At 41.4% G+C, this 15,376-nt stretch overlaps 2 protein-coding genes across 3 annotated transcripts in view; one reads left to right on the forward strand and one right to left on the reverse strand.

The window, feature by feature from the left end:
• Positions 1–13,392, forward strand: part of BMP2K (BMP2 inducible kinase) — a 116,371-nt gene extending 102,979 nt beyond the window's left edge. For both annotated transcript variants that reach the window (XM_068975471.1, XM_068975472.1), the window contains one exon: positions 11,862–13,392. In XM_068975471.1, the coding sequence (XP_068831572.1) occupies positions 11,862–13,270 (1,409 nt within the window). In that variant the 3' untranslated portion in view covers positions 13,271–13,392. The remainder of the gene's footprint in view (positions 1–11,861) is intronic.
• PAQR3 (progestin and adipoQ receptor family member 3) overlaps positions 11,751–15,376 on the reverse strand; it is a 30,984-nt gene continuing 27,358 nt past the window's right edge. Inside the window, exon 8 of the transcript XR_011145083.1 lies at positions 11,751–13,301. The gene's annotated coding sequence lies outside the window, so the exon portion shown is untranslated. The remainder of the gene's footprint in view (positions 13,302–15,376) is intronic.

A 15,376-nucleotide genomic window follows, 5' to 3' on the forward strand; every position in this document is an offset into this window, starting at 1 on the left:
CGTTTATACCTTTAGAGTCTAGTGATTCTTTTTTTTTTTTTAAATTTTTTCCTTGAAATTGTTGTTCAGTCACTCATTCATGTCTGACTTTGCGACCCCATGGACTGCAGCACGCCAGGCTTTCCTGTCCATCACCAGCTCCTGGAGCTTGCTCAAACTCACGTCCATCTGGTCGGTGATGCCATCCAACCATCTCATCCTCCGTCATCCCCTTTTCCTCCTACCTTCAATCTTTTCCCAGCATCAAGGTCTTTTCTAATGAGTCAGGTCTTCACATCAGGTGGCCAAAGTATTGGAGCTTTAGCATCAGTCCTTCCTATGGATAGTCAGGATTGACTTCCTTTAGGATTGACTGGTTTGATCTCCTTGCAGTCCAAGGGACTCTCAAGAGTCTGCTCCAACAGCACAGTTCAAAACCATCAATTCTTTAGCACTCAGCCTCCTTTATGGTCCAACTCTCATATCCATACATGAATACTGGGAAAACCATAGCTTTGACTAGACAGACCTTTATTGGCAAAATAATGTCTCTGCTTTTTAATATGCTGTCTATGTTTGTCATAGCTTTTCTTCCAAGGAGCAAGCGTCTTTTAATTTCATGGCTGATGCTCTTAATTTCTCCCCATATGAATATAAGTTATGAAGTTATTCTATAATGAATAACTATGAGCAACTTTTAAGAAACCAAGCACAGTCTTTTATTGTGAGCACTTCCTTGGAATGTTCCCTACTTTCAGGTTCTAATTAGAACTTGGAGATTCTACTGATTCTTGAAGATAAGAATTTTCCTCTTCTAGAGTGTCAGCAGTGGTTACTATTGTTGAATCCTACTGTATACACACAATGGAAACTGAGGCTCTGTAGTGGGGGCAAGTGACTTAATCCAGCTCTGATGCTAAACTCTGTTCTGTAAAAATAGCAAAATGAAACTGTTGCATGGCTTTTTTTTTTTTAACCTGTGTTCAGTATATATTCTGTTCTGTGTGAATTGTTCCACTTGTAGATGGGTTTTTGATGTATTGTGGAAAGAAGTGAACTCCATGTCCTAATTCTCCACCATCTTGATTTCCCAAGTGTCGAGTGTCTTGTTCTAAATCAAAACCTACAGTAAGAGGAGTAACATAATAGAAATGTCAGTTCTATGGCATTTTTAATCTGGCTGGCAAACATTACCCACCTCTAGTATGATTCTCCTCTTATACTCAGGCCTTGTTGCTTGGCTCGTGTTCTGAGAAATTGTACAGATTTTGATAAAACCTTCTAATCCAGTAATCCTTGGGTCTGGTGGGGTAAATTGCTGAGAAATGATGGCAGGCAGTATGCTTCCAATTCCAAGTCTTACAGCCCCTCCCTTATACCCTAAATGATGAGACAACAGAAGGCATGTAATTACAATAGCAGTTTCAAGCCATTCATCCTCTATAATCCGATAGCAAGGAAAAGAACATCAAAATTTTCTTGAAACTGGAAGCTTCTTATATGATTAAAAATGTACCACCTGCTTTATAAGTAAAAGAACTGTCCTCTCGAAGATGGAAACCTGATTAAAAGAGTGGTAACATGAATGGTAAGATGCAAATATTCCCCTCTCCTCACACTGTTTTGGACGTATTCTAAATATTTTAAGTTTTTAAAATTATCCATATGGTTTATATATAAAACTAAAGACAGTTTATATAAAGGTTCATTTATGAGATTTAGAAATGCATTTGCAATATTTATTTAAAATAGTGTGGCATTGGGACTTTCCTAGCAGTCCAGTGGGTTAAAACTTCACCCTTCCAATGCAAGGGGTGTGGGTTTGATCCCTGGTTGAGGACCTAAGATCCCACATGTCATGTGGCTCAGTCAAGAAATTTAAAAAAAAAAAAAAAATATATATATATATATATATATATGTATATGTATAGTGTGGCATTAACTAGGATTTCATTCTTTATACAAAGTATTTGTTTTAAAAATACTAATAAACTGTATGAAAGTCTATGAAAATTGAGAAATTTTAGCTTTTGAGTTTGGAATCCTCTTTTGGACACTGAAAGACTATGATGTCTTTGAAATTTTAATATCTAGAAATATCTTTTTATGAAAATTCAGGCTTGGAATAGAAGAATTCATGTTCTTATATTCATTTGGTAGGTTCATGTTCTTAAATTCATTTGGTTAGGTAAGCTTGTTTTTCAGAATCTCCCAATAGTTTTTACCTTGTTCAGTCATTTTCCAGATCACTAGAATCAGATTAGTATGTGTTTTTCACAACTGTTGGTTTAGATGATAAAGAATCTGCCTGCAATGCAGGAGACCTGGGTTCAATCCCTGGGTTAGGAAGATCCCCTGGAGAAGGGAATGGCAACCCACTCCAGTATTCTTGCCTGGAAAATTCCATGGACAGAAGAGCCTGGTGGGCTATGGTCCATGGGGTTGCAAAGATTCTGATTCAGCTGAGCAACTAACACACTTTCACAACTGTTTAAATGAATGATAAGTTCCTTGAAGTCAGGAATTAATCATATCTTTGCATGCTGTATAATACCTTGTTGAATGAATTCACTATCAAAGTGTACTTTGGTAATCTAATATAAACTTTCTATCACATACCCTAATATTTAATGAGTTTTCACTAGATAAGATGGATTTTATAAATGTTCTACCTCTATCAGGTAAGTTCCATTATTGCCTTTATTTCCTCATTCTGTATTTGAGGAAATTGAGACTTTTTTGGATGTCTGTCTTCCATGGATTTTGTAAAGTTCTTTGTGTTTTCATTTGATAAAGCCTTATAGTATTTCTAGAACTTAACCCTTTGGTGAGTGAAAGTGGCTCAGTTGTGTCCAACTCCTTGCGAACCTGTGGACAGTATAGTCCATGGAATTCTCCAGGCCAGGGTGCTGGAGTGGGTAACCGTTCTCTTCTCCAGGGGATCTTCCCAACCCAGGGATCAAACCCAGGTCTCCCACATTGCAGGCAGATTCTTTGGCATCTGAGCCACCAAGGAAGCCCAAGAATACTGGAGTGGGTAGCCTGTCCCTTCTCCAGGGGATCTTCCTGACCCAGGAATGAAACCAGGTAGATTCTTTACCAGCTGAGCTACCAGGGGAGCCCTATATGATTAAGATATTTATCATAGTGTTCAAAAAACACTGCTGAAATAGAAGCGATACCATTCTCATTCTATTAGTTTTTTGTTTCTTTTTAAAAAAATTTTAAGGCATAGGTTTGTAAAGGGGGATACAAAAGAAACATAAGGCAAGCCTGTGGTTATATTCTATAAGGCAGGGGTCGGTTCTAAGCTGTACTGAATGTTTGCTGGTGATGATATTCTCCTGGTAGTTTATAGAATTTACAGAAGAGAGTTTTAAACTAGTGTCATCAGCAGAGAAGTAACTGGGCCTTAAACTTGGGCAAGTCATTCAGCTTTTCTCTAATTTCAAATTAGTTTTGTGTTAAAAGAGATTGGACTTGTCTTTAAAAATCTCTTCTTGTTTTTTTGCTTTCAACATATAGTTGAAACTATGAAACAGAATTAAGATCAACAAAAGAAAGAAACAAGAAAAGAAACGAGAAAGCCAGGGAATGAGTGTTGGTTGGTAGCTTGGCATATCTTCAAAATGGTAGGAAGTCATGACAGTGAGCTGACATAGAAAGCAAGGGGAACATTTTTGAAGATGTGGTTCATAAGACTGAAGGGGAAAGATTGTAGCAGAGCTAGCTGACAGAGCATTTTCACCCTGATGTTACTGTGGGAGCTTAAATGGTGGAGGGAGTTAAGAATTAATGTGTGAAAGCCCCTCGGCACTTCATTCGCACTCAGGACAGTATTAGTTACTGTCTTCTCTGGTTGGTTTCTCAGGACCGTTAGCAGTGTGTGGTGGGTACTCCATACTCATGAAATGATGGTGTAAGACAGCACAGGAAGACAGCCCTCTACTGAGCGCCTGCGACGTGCCGCCACTGGGGCAAGCTCTTCACCTGCGCTCTCGCTTTAATCTCTGCTGCGGTTCTCTGAGGCGGACACTACTGCTGTCCCTACTTTACAGATGAGGGAACTGAAACACTAAGTCGTACCTGACTCCAAATGAGAGCACGAATCATCAAAAGACAGTTTGATGAAGGGAGGGAAGTATGCTATATATTTTGATATGGGCAGTTACCAAATGGCTAATTTGGTATTTAACTTATTTAGTAAATACTTGTTGTTTTATGCATAGTACTAAATAATTGAAGCACTGTTTTGTTAGCTTTGAATGACTGTTTTGACATTTTATACAGAAGTACATATTAAGCCATAAAGCAGTGAGAATTTGTGTGTGTCAGTAGGTTCTGTTGATACTTTGGTGACTTCCATGTCCCCCCCCCCCCACCCAATACATGGAATTTCCCCGAGGAGACTAGTTCATGTGCCACATGAGAATTTAGACTTCATAAAGTCACTGCTGTTCTTCATACTTTACCTGTATCTGCATTGTCTGTCTTAGTCACTCACCCTCTTCTCAGGATTTGGCTCCAGTTAGATTTTGGATGGTTCCAGTAATCAAACCCAACCTCAAAAGATGAGGATTACTCACAAAGCTGAAATTTTCATAGTTTGTAGTTCCAAGGCACAAAGCGGAGAAAAAAGTACCCTGACTGGAAGCCAGAATCTACTATATTTAGTTTAAGGAAAGAAGACTGTGCTACTCAGAGCCCAAAATAAAAATTAGTCAATATATGACATTTTATACAGTGCATTACCGGTATCAGTTAATGAAGAAGAATGTAATTTTACTGGTATCAGTTAATGGAGAAGAATGTAATTGAGGTGTGATACTGAACACATTGTAGACATTTGTTTATGCTTTAAATACATGTTCCTGGTGGTTATTGAAAATACTGTAGCTCCCCTTTTGCCTACCTGAAAACCAGCCATTTTTACATTAATAATACACATCTCAGTAAATAAAGGGATTATTAGGATTTGGGATTATTGAATTATAAAGCAACATATTTAGGCTATCCTTTTGGGAAATTAACTTAAGCAGTGGAATAATCCTGATTTAAATTTTATAGCAAATGTGTAATATTTGCTCTAACAACTTGGAAAAAGCAATCTGGCACCAAGAGCAAGCAGTAGGAATATCTGAATTTTTTTAATTACAGGAATATGTTTAGGCAAAGAAACAGGTTGAAAAAGTTGATGGCACTCAGCTGTGAAGTTACATTTTAAAGTACAGTTGGTAACCAATTTTATAACTTGTTAATTCATTTTGAGTCTTTTGTGCCTGTGGAACAGGACTAAAAGTCTTAGAATATATTGAAATGATTAAAAAAAATTTATTGGAGTGTATTTGAGTTACAATGTTGTGTTACTTTCTGCTGCACAGCAAAGTGAATCAGTTATACGTATACACATCTACTGTTTTTTAGATTCTTTTCCCATAAAGACCATTACAGAGTATTGAGTAGAGTTCCGTATGCTATACAGTAAGATTTTATTAGTTATTTATTTTATATATAGTAGTGTGAGTTTGTCTATCAATCTCTCATTTATCCCTCCCTCCTTTAATTTCCATTTCTTTCTCAGTTTATCCTTTTGCACCAAGGAGAGGACAATTAAGTAGATGGCTGTTGTTACAGAGAGTAAAACCTTACCTGAAATGTTTGAAACTTGCAGCTTTGGAATTTACCTTTTCCCTAGCAAGGGGTGGTGCAGAGCAGTGACTACTTGTGTTTAACTTTGGGCTTCATGGTGCTTAGTATTTGTGTTGCTCTTAGGATGCTGGCAGAGAGGCCTGTTGCTGCTCTTGTCTCCACACTAGGTTATGAAGGAATGGAAGGATGAAGAAGCAGAGAAACATTTCAGCAGGGTCAGGGTGGGTTATGATCATATGAAAATATTTTTGATTGCTTGTTTTAGTTTTGTGAAGAGGTGACGATAAAAGAAAGAAAACCAGTCTGTCTACACCAACCAGAAATTTCCCCATTTGCCCATACTTTTCAGAAATGTAATCTGAAACCATAAAGCCAGGATAGATCATTTCATGTGTCTTTTCATGTTATTTTTGAAAGCATTCCTTTGAATTTCCTATATTGTGCTCTTAACTATAGCTGTTTAAAAACCAGAGAGAATGTTTCCAGGATCCAAAACGCACCCTTGTGGTCTGTGAATATACATTTGTTTGCCTGGTGATTTGTTTGGACCTGAGTCACTCTTGAATTATCCATAGAACTGCACCCTCTTGTATCCTCTCCCTACTCTTCCCTCTCATTTAAGTCTGTCTTCAACCATTGAGTCCAGAAAAGTAGGTAGGAAGTTGGAGTATGATGTGTGAGATTGTTGAGTTTGGCCTTGTCCTGGAGATGACAGTTAAACACTTTATCAAGTACTTTTGTGTCAGGCACTATTTTAAGTCCTTTCTTTATAATAGTCCTATGAGCCTGTTATTACTGTATTATTTTCTTGTAATATTATAATATGTGTTCCCTCATACAGACCAGAGGATTTAGCTCTGGTCTTAGTAGTTAACAGTTAACTAGGTTAATTTTATTAGCTGTGTATTAATCATGCATAAGGAAGGACTAACAGTAAGTCATTAAACTGAAATTATTAGTAAAAACACGCTTCCCCCCCCCAAAAAAAAAAGTGCATGATCATAGTTCTATTTAAAATCCAAAATAACTAGAAACAACCTAGAGGCGCATTCTATAGGCTTCTAGTTAAATGTTTCACATACAATGTTTTGTTACATCTCTATCAGAATTACTAATGGATTATATCGAAACCTGTAAAGATGCTTTAAAAATGGTAAGTGGAAATCCCCACAAATTTATATCCATGCTGACAGTTTAAAAAGTAGATCTGTATAGCGCTTTACAATAAAGAAATACACAGTCTGTATTAATATAACTTTGAGAAGCTGACAAAAGGCAGAGTAGGAAGTAGAAGGTGACGAATGTGTTTTGGAAAGCCATGTTGACAAGTTGGGTAAAGGAAACAATTTAGGAGACTAGAGTTAATGTAAGAGTACCAAAAGAAGGTCAGTTGGAGGACCTCTGTCCTGTGTTAAATGTTCCAGAAGACTTCTAGGAACAGAACTCTGTGCCCTAGAAATGGAAAAATTTCTAGGGGAATTAATAGAGCAGCATTTTCCCTGAGTGCTTTGTGCAGAATTGTATATAAAGGTTAATAGGTGTTAACGTGTAAATAAAAGTGTTCGTAGTGAAGGAAATGGGGGAAACTAGGTTTCATTAAGTCACATTCTTTTGTGTACGACGTGTCTGCACCTTTGGTTTGATGAGCATTTTCCAGATGAGTGGTGGTGCTGGGGGGTTACATTATAAATGTACACTCAGTTGCTTGAGACCACAGAACTGTTAGGTTCTTCTTATGGGAATAGCATTCTGCAGGAGACCCATTAGGGAAGATATTGGATGGTTTCTGGAGGTGTCCGCGAGCAGGAATGAGGGGTGCGTGTTGTGGCTCTCTGTGGTGGGCAAGTCGCCTCAGGAGTAATACGTTAGCATGTCTCTTAGAGGGACTATCCCACTAAAGATAGTGAGGGATGGTTGCAAGTCTTTGCCATTACATTTTTGCTTTGAGATAAAAATTCATGGAAATAAATGCTCTAGCTAATCTAAAAGCAAGCTTTCTTTTTCATATCTGAAGTCTGCTATATGGAGAAGTCAAGTGAGAATTTGCCTTGATTTTAATCTGTTAGGATTTAAGATAAGCTTATTATGAATATGTAAAGACACAGCGTATAGCTCTTGGCTGGTTTCAGGGAACTGGCAGATGAATAATGCATTAAGGTTATATTTGTGTTCAAGTATAAACTGATGGAAATCTCTGAATCTTCTCTCCCCCTCACTGCTCACCCCCATCAGGCTTCCTCCCCACTCCCCACTTCAAGGTTGTCAACAACCTGCGTGAGCTGACTAGAGCTGGTGGCCGTTTCCCTCCTCAGTTTATTGGGCCTCTTTGCATCACCCAGCCCTGTTGTTGTCATCAGTTCCCTCCCCTGGGAACACTCTCCTCTCTCAGCTTAGGCGACATGGCACTCACCTGGCTGTGGTCCTCCTCTCTGGCACTTTCCTGTTTGCATTGCAGGTTCCTCTGTTGACTTCTGAATGTTTTATACCTAGTGATGGATCCCTTTTCCTCTTGTACTCTCTTCCTCAGCGATTTCCTTCAGACTTGTGCCTCTCTCTGTATAGTGATGACTCCCAAGTCTATTTTCTCCAGCCAGAAACTAACCGTGGTGCTCAAGCCACAGATACTTTGCTCACACTCAAATGTGTTAAATAGATACTTAAACTTTGTGTCCAGACCAAATTCTTGATAATCTCCTCTACTTCCCAGTGTATTCTTGACTCTTTTCTTCTGTATTAAAGGCATTGTCATCCATCCAGAGTTTTCCTCTCCAGTCTCTAATTCTGCCACTTCTGTATTCCGTGCCACCATAACTTCTAACTTGGTGTTAGTGGCTCAGCTGCATCTGACTCTTTGTGACATCATGGACTGTAGCCTGCCAGGCTCCTCTGTCCATGGAATTCCCCAGGCAAGAATACTGGAGTGTGCTGCCATTTCCTTCTCCAGGGGATCTTCCTGACCAAGGGATTGAAACTGGGTTTCCTGCATTGCAGGCAGATTCTATACCATCTGAGCCATGACAATTTCCTCTCCCTGATTGGTACTTTTGCAGCCACCCCCTTCAGTCTTTTTTCTATATGGTAGTCACTTAATCTTTTTGAGATCTAAATCTGATCTTTGCACTTTAAATAATTCATGACAGTTCCCTACTACACACTGAATTTAGAACAAAACCCAGATTTCTTAGAGGGACCCTCATGATCTGGTCCTTTCCCCTTTCTTTCCCTCCTCATCTTGAGCAGTATCGCCCTTGTTCACTGTACTCTTGAGTACACTGGTCTATTTTCAGTCCTTCAAATATGCCAGCCACCCTCTTTCTTGACTTGGTCTTCACATATGCCGTAGCTGTTACTCGGAGCACCTCTCTGCCTGCCCTTTGTGTGGCCGGCTTCTCCTCACATAACTGTCTTAACTGTCATCTCCTTAGGGAGGCCTTGGGCAACTGTCCAGACTAGCTTCAAGCACCCTTGCCCCCTGCCCCATGACTTAACGTCTCTGCTCTGTTATTTCAGAGTTTCTTTATAACTCTTTATGAGTCTCTGAAACTCTCAAACGCAGGGACCGTGTTCATTTCATGCACCAGTGTTATGCTCAGTATATATCATATAGTAAAGAGCTTCCCTGGTGGCTCAGTGGTCAAGAATCCTCCTACCAGTGCAGGAGACACGGGTTTGATCCCTAGGTCAGGAAAATCCCCTGGAGAAGGAAATGGCAGCCCACTTCAGTATTCATGCCCGGGAAATTCCATGGACAGAGAGGAGCCTGGCAGCCTACACTCCATGGGGTTGCAGAGAGTGGGGCATGACTTAGTGACTAAGTAACCAACTACCCTATAGAATATTTTGTTGAATCGAAAAAAATGTGACTGGATTCGAAGCTAAGAACTCTGAACATGAGGTTTTCTTTTTCTATGTAGCTTTCTTGATTGTATCCTGAATGTATTAGATATGTCTGTAGCTGTGAGCTTACAGTACTTGTTTTGCTTAACATATATTGATTGATTCAGCACAGCATTAGGGAATGATCTATGAGGTAAATGATAAATAGGCCTGTGTCTAAATAGGTGCTACAATTAAGGCTTGTATGAGGTTCATCAGGACCACCAAATATGGGTGTTTTTCGAGGGGTGCCTCAAAAGGGCTCTGACATGAGCTAGATACAGCTAGGCCCTGGGCAAGTCAGTCAGGTGGGAGTGGAGTGCTAGAAGGGCATTCATGCCGAGGGCCAGTATTACGTGTGAGAGGCTAAAATAGCATAGTGCTCCTTGATCCCCAGATCTATTAGTTTCCTTGGTTTTTGAGAGCAAACCTTAACAGTTTAGATAGCAATAGCCCCAAAACCCTTGTCCCCAGCTATTCAGTTCCTGAATTTGAGCAGGGAGAGTTTTGGTGTAGCTATAATGAGGAATACCCATGGGAGACATCAGGGTTTGAGGCTCACGGTGTCAGAGGACAGAAGCTAGGTGGAGAAGGGCCTCTGTGTTGGGCTGCGGATGGAGACTTTAGAGAGACACTGAAGGATTTTCAGCAGTAGCCACGTGGTGAGTACTTTGGCAAGGTCATTCTGGTGCCAGCGTAGAGGAACTGCTTTGAGGGTTATGGGACTGGAGGCAGGCAGGGAAGTTGAGAGCCTGAGGAGATGCTAAGTGAAGCTAAGGAGAGGGTGGGATACACAGCTGGTGGAGGGAGAAGAGGGACCAGATCCTTGAGATTTTAAAAACACTGGTGGAAGGGGAAGATGGTTTCCAGATTTCTGCTAGTTTGCAGAATTTGGTAGATGGAAATATTATTCATTACTTTAGAGGGAGCTGGTGAGGAGCACATTTTAAGAGAAAAGATGATCTCTTTTGAAATTACTGAGTTTAAAGTAATGGTAGAATATATATATATATACATAGGAGAGTATTAGGTGACTAGGCTAGGTGAGTATGTATGGTAACTATTAGAGACCCAGTCATTACGGTATAAACGTTGATTAACATACAAGTAGTTAGGACCCAGGGCAGGGCATACAGAGGGAGAAAGGCAGTCAAGGTTAGGACCCTGCGGAGCATCTGTGTTTAAGGAGATGCTTGTGAAAGGGAAGTCGCTAACAAATTTGAACAAGAGGGAATAGTCAGAGAGGAAGGAAGACAACAGTGCTGACTTTCAAAGAGAAGGAAGTAACTTGGAGGTGTCCTGTGCCATGGGGACCACCATTTAATCACGGGAAAGTAATAGCCCATCCATCATAAGGTATTTAGTTTTCATGACTAAAGACTGTACTCCCAAGCCTAGCTAACTGTTTTGAAAATATCTGATCTTAGAGGGGAAGGGATGAATGGATATGTAATTGGATCAATTCAAATTGTTTCCTACTTTTCTGGAAAATCAATCCAGTACACCAGTGTGTTGGGAGGGCCATATACTTTCATATAAGCTAACATACTCTATGTTTACTCTGTATGTAGCATGCAGTGAAATTGGAGAACACTGTGTTTGATGCATTTTTGTCACCTACCATACAGTAACCATACTGACAGTTAAGATTTTCATTAAGGTAGAGTGCTTTTAATACAGGGTCTACTAGTACAAGTGTGACAGTTAAAGGAAGATGTATCCTCTCGGGAAGGCAGATGTCCTTGATACGTCGCAGTTCAGTAACTGGTCCTCAGCTTGGATCAGGCTATGGGGACACGCTCATGTTCACCCAGCCCATAAGATACTTGTTCACAATAAACTCCCAGAATGCCAATTTTAAATAGTACAGTGAAACATATCTAAGCAGATAAGCTATTCATGCTTGTTGATCTCCATAGGAAAACTTAATAACAGAGTTGAAACAGAAGCATAAGGTTGGGGTGAATGGGGGATCTTGGCAGGGCAGTTGGCTGGATAATCTTGTTTTGAAGCTGGGAGAAGAAAATTTGCTTGTGTACCATATTCAGAGTCCTATTCTGGGTACTATAAGTAAGACAGCTGTCAGTGACCACCTGTGGTGAGTAGGTGGTGTGTAGGGTAGAAACACAAGTTTGTCGGTCTGGGCTTCAAGGACCTAACCATCAACTAGGGGCCAAGTGCATCACCTCCCCCGCCCCCCCACCGCTCAAAAGCCTAAAGACAAAGATGTGCCAATAAGTCTTGCGATAAGGGAACTGACATGAGCAATCTGTAAGGCTTTGTATTAGTACATGACGTTTACTGCAAATGGTTTTTGAGATGCATTGAGATGATACAATTTTTGTTTGAATTGGCAGATTCTCCTGAAAAGAAAATTGAACATCCCTCCATGAATCAAGAAAACGGCACTGCAAACCCTATCAAGAATACAAAAGGAAGTCCAGTCTCTAAAGACCACCGGACTGGAAAGAAAACCTCAGAGAATTCATTAGTACGTGCTCAAGTGCAAAAGGGGAACGATGAATCTGAGAGCGATTTTGAGTCCGATCCCCCTTCTCCGAAGAGCAGTGAGGAGGAAGAGCAAGAGGATGAGGAAGTTCTCCAGGGAGAACAAGGAGATTTTAATGACGATGACACTGAACCGGAAAACATGGGGCACAGGCCTCTGCTCATGGATTCTGAAGATGAGGAAGAGGAGGAGAAGCACAGCTCCGATTCGGACTACGAGCAGGCCAAAACAAAGTACAGCGCCGCGAGCCCAGGCTACAGGGACGCAGCCGGCGGCGGAGCGGTCCAGGGTCCCAGCGCAGCACTCCTCATGTCCGCCCGGGTGCCCTCGGACGTGGGAGCGGGGACTCCCAGACCCGAGTTTGATGTCTTCGGCGCTGTCCCCTTCTTCGCAGCGCGGGCTCAGCAGCCCCAACAGGGGGAGCAGAAGGACCTCTCTCCGCAGAGCCGGCTTCCCGCCGCGGGGCTCGAGCCGGAGGAATTCGATGTCTTCACCAAGGCGCCCTTCAGCAAGAAGGTGATGGCACGCGATGCGCACGCCGCCGCGCCGGCGGGCCCCCCCAGCGTGGATGTCTTTGGCTCCACGCCGTTCCAGCCCTTCCCTCCGTCCGCCAGTAAAAGCGACAGCGGCGAGGACCTTTTTGGGCTGGTGCCGTTCGAGGAGATAACTGGGAGTCCGCAGCAGAAAGTCAAGCAGCGCAGCCTACAGAAACTGTCCTCCCGGCAGAGGCGCACCAAGCAGGACACGGCCAAGAGCAACGGGAAGCGGCACCACGGCACCCCGACTGGCGCCAAGAAGCCGACCAAGCCCGCCTTCCGCACCCCCGAGCGGGCCCGCCGGCATAGGAGGGTGGGCCGCCGGGACTCACAGAGCAGCAACGAGTTCCTGACCATCTCAGACTCCAAGGAGAACATCAGCGTGGCCCTGACTGATGGGAAGGACCGCGGGCACGTCTTGCAAGCCGACGAGGGTCTATTGGACCCCTTCGGGGCCAAGCCCTTCCACCCTCCGGACCTGCCTTGGCACTCCCCGCACCAGGGCCTGAGCGCCGACCACAACCCGGTCCTGCCCGGGAGGCCCCGGCCGAATTCACTGCACGGCTCCTTCCACGGGGCAGAGGCGTTGAAAATGGATGATTTTGGTGCTGTGCCCTTCACAGAACTCGTGGTGCAGAGCATCACCTCCCATCAGCCCCAACAGCCCCAGCCCGTCGAATTAGACCCCTTCGGTGCTGCTCCGTTTCCTTCTAAACAGTAGAGGACCTCAGACGGACTCTTGGTATTAACTCCTGTTTCAAAGAAAAAAAAAAGTATGAATAGTTTTATGAATTTGAAAGAAAATTTATTTGTATAGCTCTTTATATCATTCATTCTTACAGGTCAATCAGAATAGGCGATTTTTAAATAAACCAAATAGAAAAAGGAAGTATCTGCACAGGGTAGTGATTCCACGTCTCTTCACGCAGGTGCAAAGGAAGTGAAGGTGGCAGGTTCTAACCTGGGGTTTCAGCTCCCCACCTGACCGCACAGAAATTTAGGGAACGCGTGTGGCCCCTGAAAAGCAACCGGGAGTTGTGGCGTTATTTTTATAAAAACAGAATGTCACTTGTGCGCACATCCCAGGCTCATTCCAGAATCTAGCATTTAAAACTAAGGTTACTTGAATATACACAAATTGCATTTGTGTATTTTTTTTTAATATCTCTTTTAATTTCCACGAGGTCAAAAAAAAATATCCATTTCTCATAAAGAATGGGAAAGTTATCTGGAGAGTGCAGAGATTTTTGTCCTTACACCTTTCTCTAACGAAGAGGAGCCAGAAGTCACTGACTATTGTGCCTAAAACTGTTTCATTAAAAAACAAGTGCCATTAATATGGACTATTACATAGAAGCCTAGAACAAAAACTAGAAATAGCTAGCTGATGAGTGGAAAAATGGAGAGTAAAAAGAATGATTATAGAAGAGAGGAAAAAACACTCAGTAGTACTTCAGGAACACTTCATGTTCTGATTTTGAATGGCTTCTAGCTAAAAACTTTTATCATGTCTCTAGTAAAACATTATTGGAAAAACTGGGAGTGAGGACAAGGGTCATAGAGAAATAGTCTAGGGAAAAATATGTAGCTGAAACCCTGAGTTTCTGAGACGTTTACAATGTAAAATCATGTCGCATTTAATAATGCGCTTTATTAAATAACCACCTTCACCAACTATTCCCCAAGTCGTCTGGTGAGCAGCAGTTTTGGAGTTAGGTCTGAAGGGTGGAGTAGTTTAATAAAGAGAACAGAAGAGCGAATCCCACAAAGCCTTATGGGCAGGCCTTGCACATCCTGCCGCAAGTACCTCTGCACTAATACCCGAGATCTGAGAGTGGCTGTAAGGTGTCAAGGTGATGAGGGGCTAGCATCTCAGCTCTGCTAGTTAGCCGATTATGACTTTAGTGAAAAGAACCGAGCTACCAAATTGCCTTTTGATTTTTACATCACAAATCCTAATTAGAAACTTGAGATTTTATAGAAACTGTTTAATAAGGTAGAAATCATTGATGTGAATACAGTCTGTTTCTCCTATGTCTCCATTTTAAGTTACAGTTAACTGTCCCTGCTTTGCAAGTGAACATCTGGAAGTTTCTAGAACCATTAAAGCTATTTACAGAAAAGGGTAGAAACTCCTATCAGCTGGCACTCTCCTTGATTGCTGTATTTTAAGTTAACGCTTTGAGCCCAGTTAAAATCTATTTTACAAGTATCTTATTAGAATCTCAATTATAGTGCCCAAACTGGGATGAGCTATTTGCCTGTTTTCATAGTTCTAAACTTGGAAAGAAACAAAGTATCTGTAACTAAACCCTCTATGTTTTCTTGCTTCTCTCTTCTGTTTTAAATCAGATACAGATTCGTGGACAAACAGGGAAGCAATATGTGAATGATGTGTAGCAGAGACAGATCAATCATGATAGTCATTACTGCGTAAATGTTAGAGCCCAACTGCACCAGTTTTACTTGTCCTTGTGCCAAAGGCAAATGTTATGTTTGCACCTTTTTTTTTTCTCTGATTCTCAGGTTGATTAATACTGCTAATGCAAATGCTCAAGTAGATGTTCTTTAAAACTTTACAAAGTAGATTCAAGTGATACTTTCTTTTAAAAGTGAAGAGTTGATGATTACACATAGTCAATTCATGAACTACAGTAGGTTTGTATCAAACAATCTGTTAATGAAAATCTGTTGGTTGATGTATATACAAGATGCTTCTTTGACTATTTTAGTCCTTATTAGCCTTTGTCTCTGCTAGACCTCATGAGTTTCATAATTTATAAGGGGTACAGATGAATTAGTGTGGTCCCCTTGGGATGTAATATGA

This window comes from Capricornis sumatraensis, chromosome 7, assembly GCF_032405125.1.
Source record: "Capricornis sumatraensis isolate serow.1 chromosome 7, serow.2, whole genome shotgun sequence".
In the NCBI taxonomy this organism is placed as follows: Eukaryota; Metazoa; Chordata; class Mammalia; order Artiodactyla; family Bovidae; genus Capricornis; species Capricornis sumatraensis.